The sequence below is a fragment of the Lissotriton vulgaris genome, chromosome 2_1 (assembly GCF_964263255.1).
Source record: "Lissotriton vulgaris chromosome 2_1, aLisVul1.2, whole genome shotgun sequence".
Taxonomy (NCBI): domain Eukaryota; kingdom Metazoa; phylum Chordata; class Amphibia; order Caudata; family Salamandridae; genus Lissotriton; species Lissotriton vulgaris.
Window position 1 is genome coordinate 1,004,382,469 of NC_141687.1, and position 12,012 is coordinate 1,004,394,480.

Consider the following 12,012-nt stretch of genomic DNA (forward strand, 5'->3'; position numbering starts at 1 on the left):
GCTAAAATGGTGGTGTGTGTTGCGTGCTAGTCCACACATTGGCAGATGTAAGCAGTCAAGATGTATCCAGAAGGCCGACCAGACAGACAGACAGGCATGCGAGTAGGGAAGCAGAGGGACAAGAAGATCAATGGACAGACAGAAATAAAGGATTCAGAATGACTTAAATATTTCAGTGTACGTCTTCGCTGTCCTCTGCTGATTGGGACTTGTCTTCATTTTCCAATTACAGTATTGCTGGAAAAAAACTATTAAAAGGAGCCTGATAAAGTACGTTTGGCACTCAGTCTCGCTGTGCTTGCCAAGTTAACTTTGAACATTTCAAGGATATGTGCTTGTGAGAGATTTGCTAAATCAATTTATATTTCTTGCAGGGAGTTCTGAAAAATGAGGTAGAGCTACAGTGCTAATGCCGTTTTGCAGTGAACTGAACATTTATAAGTTGAAATGTTTGCTGTACCAAGGTTACCCTAAATAAAAAGGCAGTAATTTAAGTAATGTGCATGAAATTCGGTGCAAAAAAGGAAATGTTTAAACGAACAATTTTTCTGTGACGATCCGCACACCCGTTTATTGCATCCAGGAATTGATTAGACTGCCTGAGTATGAAAATCAATGTTATGCAGCAAGCACACTTCACATCTGCTTCAGGAAAGAATGTGTTCCAAGCTGACAAGGCAGGCTCAGAGTGACTGGCCTTTGAACAGCAAAGATGTGATTAAAATGACTGTTAATCTGGTTCTTCAAATATCATAAACACAAGTAACAGAATGTGTTTCCAAGGACAAAGGCCTGCCATTGGCTTCGAGCTTGGCCTATCCCACAGTCATCCGTAATTGGCTTTATGTAGGCTTGGATTCGGATAAACAGGGCGGCATTTTTTGCATTCCGTGTTCTTCCTTTGCAAGGGATGACGTGCTGCGGGCCAAGAAGCGAAGGGATACTGACTGCCAGCGGCTAGTTTCATATCCCGAATGACCTGCCCAGGCGGCTGGTTTGTGAATCTCTGAAGAGCAGACATGAGCTGGTATGCGCGAAGAGTAACTTTGCCCGCGATAACTCCGCTAGTTCTGCAAAAAAGGGTAGGGCTTTTTTATTTTTATTATTATTGCTGTTTGTGTTGCTATGTTTGTATCAGTTTTTACTAGTAGTGGGACGTTAGAGCACGGCACAGTGTTCAAAGTGCGTTTATTTCACAGAAGAAGATTGCAAAGTTGAATTCAGTCATTTAAAAGTGGTAAGAAGGAAGTTCAGAATTCTGTCCATTCCAATGTCGTTTAACACAAGAAAATAAAACTATCTGGCTTAACCTGCATTATCCACTGTGGGAATTTTAAGGTCCTTCTGTTGTTCCATCAGCCTCGGTATCTTACCATATGAATAATTAGGGTGATACCACAGCAGAGCATGGAAAGCCGTGCCCTTTGCATCAGTAAAAAAAAAAACTTTGTAATTTTGCAGCTTCAACGCGGGAGAGAACATGCAAATATTGTTTTCAGTTTATTCATCAATTAAAGCTAAATTTGTTGAAACACAACAGTCGGGGTACGTAAAAGAATGAATTTTATTACCGCGAAAATGCGTTTCTTTTTTAGGAGTTCAGGGTAATTTCAACACAAAATAAAGTTGTCATGTCTTCACATTTTATCGTGTACTGTAGACGACCGTTTTTTTCTTTAAAAAGGGTATGTTTGACGTATGTCGATCTAATTTCGAACTGACACCGTTTTTAATTTGTTTTATAAATGCCACAGAAAAGTTGGATTGGCTTTTTTTTTAATAATGCCTATATAATCGATGAAACTGAAAAAAACACCGGAAGCCAGATGAGAATTCTGCTTCCAACTTTTATTTAAAGTATAGGTTTGTATATTATGGTGCAGCTATGACAAAGAGTAGAGAATAATTTCATCTAGCTATATGTTATTTCAAACAAAGATTTCTACCTCGATTCTTTATATGTCTATGCCATGAAGACGAAGACACACCAACTGTGTGCCTAATAAATGCTCAAGTACAGATTAAATATGGGAGGCGTTGTATAGTGGCATAACATAAATAGATCTAGAAAAATTGTTGATGGGAACTTTTTGATACAAATTGTCTTCCTTCAAATTTGTGCATGCCAAGACATTTGATAGTTTTGCATACTGTAAAGTTAAATGCTGCCTTTATGTTCACTGTGGGGTACAAGGATGGCCTCTCTGGAATTTGGGCATCGATACTGCTTTTAATTGCCTTTGAGATACTAGTAGTTAGTAAGCAAATCTTTATTTGCATGTATACATAAAACCATTGCACAGTAAAACAGCCGTGTTAAAAATCTCTCCAAATTCATAAACCTATAATTTTACTCTAAGTGAGTCCATGATGTATCCACTTAGGATTAGTGAGTATGGTCCATACTTTGTGATATCCCACGAAAGGAAACAGCATTGCAGCACAGAAGGCAACAAAAGAAAAGCACAAAAAGAAACAAAATGTGTCTCTGTCTTTAAGTTTTGACAAAAGTGAAATGATCGTGCTAAGTATACTGCGAGCTAATAAACTTTAATACATCAAACAAGACATCTCCATCCATGAAGTCCATCGCTCTGGGTTATTGCTTTGTGCAGCTATAGACATAAAAGAAGTCAGTAGAACAAAGTTGTAATTGAAATAGACTCTTCAGTCTTCAGGCAAGGCTGAAAAAGAAGTATGTTAAAGGATATTTTGAGCGAGCAGACCCTCAGACTATTTAGTTTAAGATCTTCAAATTGCTTTGAAGCTTCCATCAAAGAAAGAATACCCACAAATATCATCACATATAACGTCTACAACGCTAAGCGAGGCAGTGGCCCTTAATATAGTAGATCATGTCCAGAATGAACGAGTTAACCTGCAAAGCACAAAGTCAAGGAATGAACAACTTCAATGAGCTGGAATATGAAGGTCAACGTGGGCTCTCATCATATGTTAGCTATTGCAAGCCTCCTTGGAGCTCACAGATACCGTCCTTTAATATATTTGACTGGAGCTCAAAGCACAGCATTGTACTCTGACAAATCAACAAGTCACAATGTTCTAGCGATGGGTCAATAATTTAGGTTGTTGCTCAATCAAACTTGGATGCACACATACCATTGCACCAGTGCTATATGTTTATTATGGTTAGTACTGTTATTTCACAATATTGTAAAATGTATTAATTCTGTGATGTTATCTTTAATGGTGGTGCAGTGAAACCATGCAGTTTGGAAAGAGGATTATGGATTCATTTGAGGTGATGGTTGCGGCGTCATTGAGTGATCAGTGGTGTTCGATGTAATATGGTCAAGATGCCGCTGTTGTTAGAGGCAGGACTAACCTGCTCCATGATCATGGCCTTGTCATCAAGGCTGAAGTCACTATGAGTGAGTGAGTGAGTGACTTATGAGACTTATATCGTGCAACAAATGGAACTTTAATATCTCTATATGCTAACACACTGAAAATACTACATTTTCTTCTAAATACCCTTGCTGATATGACTCATGTACATAACACTACACCATGGCTATTGCGTTCAACAAGACAGGAATTACCAATATTAGGCTAGAGGAAGATTTGAAGCATGGCTGAGCACCATCTTGCCAAGAATGCCCACACTATGTCAATGATTCCCATCTATATTCTTGTTAGATTCCCACTATCACTCAATAATAATGGCATCTATAGTGTGCTCTGAGCATTACCCATAAGATATGAGGACATCATACACAGGTGCACAAATTGGCTGCAGGGACAGAGTGGCAATAGGTCATGTGACCTACATCAGAGTACAAGTCTGTTGGGCACGATTACGGCCTTGTACATGCTGGTTGACTTCCCTTAAACTGTTCCTGTTGGTGGGAATGCTGAATGGGCTACAGTTGGCTGGGTCTGAGAAGTAGTGGTAGGTCATTTATCCTCCAAGAGTAAACTGGTTTATTGGACAAGAGAGGTCTTGGGCAACATGGCTGGCTTTCAGGAATCTGCCCCTTTTGGGGAAAGCTGGGTGGTCCACAGTAGACTATGCCTGAGGAGTAGCAGTAAATCATCTGACCTCCTTGAGAATGCTGGCTTTTGAAGCAAGACAGAGGCCTAGGGAACACCTGCTGGCCTATGCAAGCATGTTCCTGGTGAGGGGGAGGTAGCTGGATATGCTACAAATGGATTGGACTGTCGAGTAGCAGTAGGTCTAGAGACCTAGTGAGTTTGATGGCTTATTTGGGGAGATTGAGGCCTTGTGCATAATGGTGAGCCTTCTTAAACGTATTGCTGGTGAAAGGAGACCAGGGAATTATGTGATTGGCTGGGAGTTTGAAGTAGTAGTAGGGCTGATCTTTTTGAGCAAGCTAGCATGTAGAGCAAGATAGGCTTTGGGCTCACTGACTGGTGGTCTTGAATCTGTTCATGGTGGCCGTAAATTTTGGAGGAGCCCAATTTTCTGGGGTTTTAGAGTAGAGGTCAATATTGTGCCCTTCATGAATGTACTTGAGTCGCAGGCAAGAGTGAGATTTGGCTATGCTAACTGACCATTGTAGGGTTCTAGGGACATTATTTCCATACCTCCTTGTAACAGATATTTTAACCATACCCAAACAACGTCAAATAAAGGGATTCCCTTGCTGTTTGAAGTACTTTTGTTATCTAAATGAATCCACTGCTAGAAAAATATTCAAAGTGCTCTCTGGAATATAGTTGAGCCCATCCTGGTTTTTATGGACCAGGATGGGACCACCTTCAAGGCAGCCACCCGCAAACACCACCAGCTGATTCGATCCACCAAGAAATCAGCTTTCAAGAATCGACTCGACAACAACGCACATAACAGCAAGGAACTATTCAACATCGTCAAAGAATTCACCAACCCCACCGCAGCCTCAAACGACATCACTCCCTCCCAAGACCTCTGCAACTCGTTATTCTCCTTCTTCTACTACAAAATTGCCGACATACATAACAGCTTCGAAAACAGTTCCAACGAATAATCCTCTCCACCCCCCCTCAGAACCTAAACCGCCCTCTAACAACCTCAACGCCTGGAACCCAATCACCACTGAAGACACCATCCGCCTAATGAATTCCATCCACTCTGGCTCGCCAACCGACCCATGTCCCCACCACATCTACAACAAAGCAGACTCCATCGTCGCACCCCATCTCCGTGATGTCATCAACTGCTCCTTCAACTCTGCTACCTTCCCAGAAAGTTGGAAACATACCGAAGTCAGCGCCCTCCTGAAGAAACCCACAGCAGACCCCTCTGAACTTAAAAACTACCGCCCCATATCCCTCCTCCCATTCCCGGCCAAAGTCATTGAGAAAGCCGTCAATAGCCAACTCGCCGCCTTCCTCGAATCCAACAACTCCCTCGATCCCTCACAATCCGGCTTTCGAGCCAAACACAGCACCGAAACCGCCCTCATCGCAGCAACAGACGACATCCGAACACTACTGGACAATGGAGAAACAGTGGCCCTCATTCTACTCGACCTCTCCGCCGCCTTCGACACTGTCTGTCACAGCACCCTCATACAACGCCTCACCAACATCGGCATAAAAGGTAAAGCCTTGGACTGGATCATCTCGTTCCTCGCCGGAAGAACCCAGAGAGTCCACCTCCCCCCATTCAAATCAGAGGCCACCGAAGTCATCTGCGGTGTTCCACAAGGATCATCACTTAGTCCAACCCTCTTCAACGTTTACATGAGTCCACTCGCTTCCATCGCGCGCCAACACAACCTCAACATCATCTCCTACGCTGACGACACCCAGCTGATCCTTTCCCTCACCAAAGACCCCAACACCGCCAAAACCAATCTTCACGAAGGCATGAAAGAAGTAGCCATATGAATGAAAAACAGCTGCCTAAAACTTAACTCAGACAAAACGGAAGTGCTCATCCTAGGATCATCCCCCTCTGCCTGGGACGACCCATGGTGGCCTTCGGATCTGGGCTCCGCACCCATACCAACAGACCACGCACGTAACCTAGGCTTCATCCTAGACTCCTCCCTCTCGATGACCAGACAAGTCAACGCCGTCTCATCCTCCTGCTTCAACGTGCTCAAAAAAATCTTCCATTGGATCCCCACCGAGACAAGAAAGACTGTCACCCACGCACTGGTTACAAGTCGACTAGACTACGGAAACACCCTCTACGCCGGAATTACAGCCAAATTACAGAAAAAACTCCAACGCATCCAAAACGCATCGGCGAGACTCATTTTGGACATCCCTCGCCAAGATCACATTACCGGCCACCTGAAAGACCTCCACTGGCTTCCCGTCAACAAGAGAATAACATTCCGTCTCCTCACCCACGCACACAAGGCCCTCTACAAACTAGGACCCAAATGCCTCAACACTCGACTATCCTTCTATACACCCACCCGCCAACTAAGATCCTCCAATCAAGGCCTCGCCGCAGTCCCGCGTATCCAAAGATCCACCATGGGAGGTAGATCCTTCTCCTACTTGGCGGCCATGACCTGGAACTCACTCCCCACTCACCTCCGCCTTACACAGAACCACATCTCCTTCAGAAAAGAACTTAAAACCTGGCTATTCGATAAATAATGAACCCCTCCCCAAGCGCCTTGAGACCCTCTGGGTGACTAGTGCGCTATACAAATTCCTGAACTTGAACTTGAACTTGAACTACTAGAGTGGGTTAAGGTCGAACAAAGAAAAAAAAAATCTTTGCCAACAGGGTGCTTAAATAGAGATAGATTATTTTCCCTGCAGCAAATAAGTTATATATGGGATACTTTTTGAGAGTTTGGGCCACACTGATTGGCCTTCTTGAACCAATGTCTTTTGACGGAAAAGCTGAGCAGTTCACACTTCCTACTAATACAGAGTAGCTGTAAGTCATTTTATCTCCTTGAGTGTTCTGGCCTTTCGAGCAAGACCAAGACTTTGGCACATTGGTTGGTCTCCATGAGTCTTCTCCTGGTGTCTGGGTACCTGTTTTTTCACAATTGGCTCAGGCTGCAGGGTAGTAGTTCATTCTGTGTGACTACTCTGAGTGCCTTGGCTTCTGGTGTGAGTATGAGATCTTGGATACACTGGCTGACCTTACACCTCTTCCTGGTGGCATGAAAACATTGTGAGCCATGATTGCCTGGGACTGCCGACTTGTGGGAGATCATGAGATGTCTGTGAGCACACTGGCTTCTGAGGCAAGATTGAGAACTTGGACATATTGTTTGGCCTTATCGAACTAGTACTTACTGAGGGGAAACTTAATGGGTCATGTTTTACCTGTGACTGCAGAGTAGCAGTAGATCACATTACCACTATGACCACACTATCTTTGGGGTGAGACTGAGACTTGGCCTTTAATTGTTCGTGATTATGATTTAGTTGGTTGGGTTGCAATATGTTTGGGCTGCAAAGTAGCAGCAGATCACTACTCATTAATTTTTTTATTAGAGTTTTATATAGCGCGAACAAGACCCGGAAAAACTAGACCCGAGACATCGGGTATCAAAGCGGTTTACATAACACCACTTTTGTTACAGAAGTACACATTCAATTTGTTAGGCACGGGGAGATTAAGTGATTTGCCCAGAATCACAGGATGTTGAGCGTCGTTGCTGAGACTCGAACCTTGTTCCCCAGCTTCGAGGATGACCGCTCTAGCCGTAAGACTACATCCTCTCCCCCATCCTTCCTGAAATTGCTAGTTTGCCACTTCTAAATCACAGGGCTTCACCATATTTACAACAATATGGTGCAGCCCTGTGTTTCCCCCTGCGCTAGCTCTGAATTTAGCAGCCTAGTGCAAACACAGATACCCTTGTACCATAGTGCAAGGGTATCTGCGATGAGTGGAAGGTTGTTTTTGTGCAGGAAGGTGTGCCTTCCTGCCCATGAACAATCTTTAGATGAAGTTTTGAAACATCTATTTGTGATGCTTTATGCATCACACATAGCAGTTGCAAAACATATTTTTTTGTGTATGTGTAGGACACCTTCCTACACATAAACAATCTAAGGCCTTTTGCTGTTTCTATGTGTGCTGCACCTTTTTAAGACCAGGTTTTCCTTGGTCTTAATCTTGGCACTGCCTCATATTTATGCCGCCCTTGTAAATATAGGGTAGTGTCAAAATCTATGGGTGTTGCGGTGGAACGCCCACTGCAACACTCGTTGCCCACCCCTTTCACGCTAAGTATAGCATGAAAGGGGGCCTTATTTGCAATGCCAATATAACAAGAAGAAATGCCTAAACTGATACACTTGTCAAAACAGTAATTTAGCTCAAACGGAAGAACAACTCATTTCTACTGGAGATTTGCTATTTAATAGCTATTTAATCATTTTAAATAGAAAAGATGCAATACAAAAATTCATGACAAATTACATACATAGAATCAAAAATTAAATTGGACACAACACAATAAAGGATAATAATATATACACATTTACACTAGTCAGACATATCACAGTCATTCAAATCACATGCATACATTCATACAAGACCTGACACACCCTAAAATCACGGATGTGCCAGTGTAAAGGAAATGAAAACACAAGTAGAATTGCTCTGTAAATCAAACAAATGTTATAAGCAAAATATTTTTCAAGGAAACAGTACATACAGAAAAATTTGGTATCAGTAATAGTTATTCAACGCTAATTTGTAGTAGTAATATGTACAGTACAACTCTAGTGAAGTGTCACTCCACACTTGAGTTTATATTAGAGCAACTCTTAGGACAGAGGCCTACGCGTTTCGAATCCCAGCAGGTCACAAAAGGGATTCTCCTCAGGGCCAGCATGTTTCTGAAAGACAGAAAAATAAATTCTACATGTCGGCCTATTCTGAGTGTTTATCAAAAAACCAATAAGTGAAAGCCACCAGTATACCACACAGCTTACCCTTCTGGTATGTGAGGCGAATTAAAGGTGTTGCGTTGACAGAGTTCTGTGAGAAAAAAAGGGGATGGAAAAAGAGGATTTAACCATGCTCTATTAAGTGGGGTAAAAGCATGCTAAATGAAGTGTGGGTTGCGATTTACCTCTCAGTGAAAATGGAAATTCCACGGCAAAGGCATCTATGTATTTTTAATTTCAAAGGCGGGGAACCGGGGGTTGTCTGTTAATGGCAGCGGGGAAGGCGAGCAGCTTGTTTTAATTGCTGAAAGCAAAAAAACAAGAGTTTCCGTTAACATCTGAAAGTCTAGGGTGAACCGGCCTCTAATAGACAAAAAAAGGAACAGGTAAATGTCTTACCGGAGGGACATGGTAATTTGGTCCAGTCCTGTAATTGGAGCCACAGAACAACGTGTTTCGTGTATGGTGGAAGATTCCTAAAATGCCAAATACACATTACTTAGCCAAGTAATAGGGTTAGACACGAAAGTTCAAGGAGCTAAGGCTAGTTAGCAAAATACCTAGTTTAGCGTGGCTCGGAGCGCTTATCCAATTGACATGCGCAGAAGCGAGAGTTTGAGGCTTGACAGAACAAAGATTACGTGATAAACTGTGCGAGTCTAAAACAAGACATAAAAGACATCTGTTAACATTGGAAAGTTTCCAAAACAGAGGAGAACGAAGCCTCTGCTCTCAGGTTTACGAGTGAGGATCTTACCGAGGAAAAGACGTCTCGAGCCGCAAAAGCCGACCGGCGTTCTCTGACAGCGTTAATGGAGCACTGTTCACCCGCGCAGGCGCCGTGGAAGAATGCCAGTAATCTATGGAATCACTCAGCTATAAGCGGCTCAATCTCAGGGGACCGCCCATAAACATGAGATGTATGTCCGAACTACTTAAAGACACAACGTTTGTTGTGTAACATACAGAGAACTCTAGTCCTAAAACGCCTACAGGCACGGTGATCCTTATGATCTGCGGCTACAAAAGGTTACAACGGGTCTTTCAAAGTTTGTAAATCTCAGATGCAGCGTTAAGCCACGGTAAACGGCTTAATGCACCCTTGCAAATAAGGCGAAGCACAAATCGCCACAGGAATGTTACTAAACGTGACATTCCAGTGGCGATAGGGACTTGTAAATATTCCCCTGAGTCCTTGAGGAGGCTGGCTGGACTTTGCTACGCTGTTCGTGATGGTGGGAATGCTTAGGAGGCCATGATTGCCTGTGCATTTGACAGAGCCATATATCACATGGGTTCCATGAGTGTGCAGGTATGTGTGGTTAAAATGAGGTCTTGTGCATGCTAGTTGGCCTTCATGTTATTAGTGATGGGAAAGGTGGGCAAGGTGCAATTGGCTGGGGCTGCGGAGTTCAACAGGTCATTTGAACTCCTTTATCCTTCTGGCTTTTGGGTCTGACAGAGACCCTATGTCATCTGGTTGGTTTTCTTGAACATGTCCTAAGTGGTGGGAAAGCTTGGTGGGACACGAGTGCTTGGGCCAGCAGTGGTGCAGTATGTCATGTAACCTTTCTTTGTAAGCGCATTGGCTTGTGGAGTGAGACAAAACATGGGCATGCTGGATCCTTCTTGAAGCTGGACCTTTTGGTAGGAGCTCTGAAAGGTCCATGATTCGTTACCACTGTGTTGTAGCAGTAGGTTACATGACCTCTGTAGCAAGTTTGCTCGTTTGGGTAGATTTAGGCCTTAAGCAGGTAGGTTGTCTTTCTTGGCCCTCCAACCAGTGACAGGAAGGCTGGTCAGATCATTTTTGGCTGCGCTCTGGTGTAGCACTCGGCTAAGTAACCACCATAAATATGCTGAATTGTGGGCCAAGATAAGCCTTATTGTTAATCTTCTTGAACCTGTTCCTGGTGTCAGAAAAGTTGGACAGGCTGCTATTGTCCTGGGCTGTGGAGGGGCAGTAAGTAGATCAGATGACCCCGCTGGCTTGTGGGTGAGACTGAAGCCTTGGGCTCACACTTCAGTCTTCTTAAACCTGTTCAATGTGTTGTGAAATCATGGTAGTTCAAGATTGAATGGGCCTGTGGAGTTTAAGTACATCGTGTGGCCTTTCCAAGTGCATTGGCTTGTGATGTGAAGCAGCATAAGACTGAAGCCCCAGGAATAATTTATGGCCTTTATGGAACTTTTCCAAGTGGTGGAAAGCTTGGTAGGCTGCAGTTGTCTGGACCTGTGGAGTAGCAATAAGCCATATCAAGACTGCTTATGGCATTGCAGCACTGGATTGGGAAGTTGTGTTCCGCTCTTTGTTGGTAAATCATTAGAAGTCCCAAATGATAATATCTCCAGATGAAGTGCATTGGGGTACTGTAATTTGTATATCAGCAAACAAGTGCATCGTGGATGGATCAGAATAATGATGTTATTGTAGGAGAATAGGAGAATGAACTAAAATTATTACATTTTGTGAAATATCAACATGAGAAAGACTTCACATTTTATTTGTAAATGAAATTTTGGATGATATTTGATGATAAAATTGTTTTGGTTGAGGAATGACAAGGTTTGTAAACCCACCACAGGCTGTGGATATCAAGACTTCCCTTTCTTACAATGGGTAGCGTGGATTTAATGATATTGTATCCAAATCAGAGGGTACCGCTTACTCTACACTTTTTGTGGTACTTTCATCGGCTGATGTGCATCAGTGTAGAGATTATAATAAAACAGTCAGATGAAGCAATCCTATGACTTTAAGCCCCTTTTTTTGTTTTTGGATGTTGCTAGGGACCACTTTCAGTGAAGCATCACCCAGAAATAATTATTTTTGACACTTTAGAACAGAATGTAGCACAATATATTAATAAACTATCCAAGTAGGATTTTTGAAGGGCGCAGCCGCTTGTATTAAAAATTGTTGAAATCATAAATGTACTACTATTGAGTGATGCCATGTAAGAATATGTGTAGTATACTTGTCTCTTCAGGACTTTGCGCCCCTGACAAGTTTCAAAAGTGCTTTCAGATGAGCAGAACTTTACTTCTTAGACTGTCTTTGGATGGAAGGATGTGGGTTTTTATTGTGGGAATACAGAGGGTTTGTGGCAATGTTGGGAAGTGTAGTACTCCTATTGCGTCATACATCATAGGGTTTGAACATGT

General features: G+C 42.9%; 1 protein-coding gene across 1 annotated transcript in view; it reads left to right on the forward strand.

Moving 5' to 3' along the window:
* The first annotated feature begins 633 nt into the window (after positions 1 to 633).
* The window catches only part of GRB14 (growth factor receptor bound protein 14), a 708,169-nt gene continuing 696,790 nt past the window's right edge, over positions 634 to 12,012 (forward strand). The window contains exon 1 of the mRNA XM_086956601.1: positions 634 to 1,082. Coding sequence (XP_086812727.1) covers positions 1,020 to 1,082 — 63 coding nt within the window. The 5' untranslated portion in view covers positions 634 to 1,019. The remainder of the gene's footprint in view (positions 1,083 to 12,012) is intronic.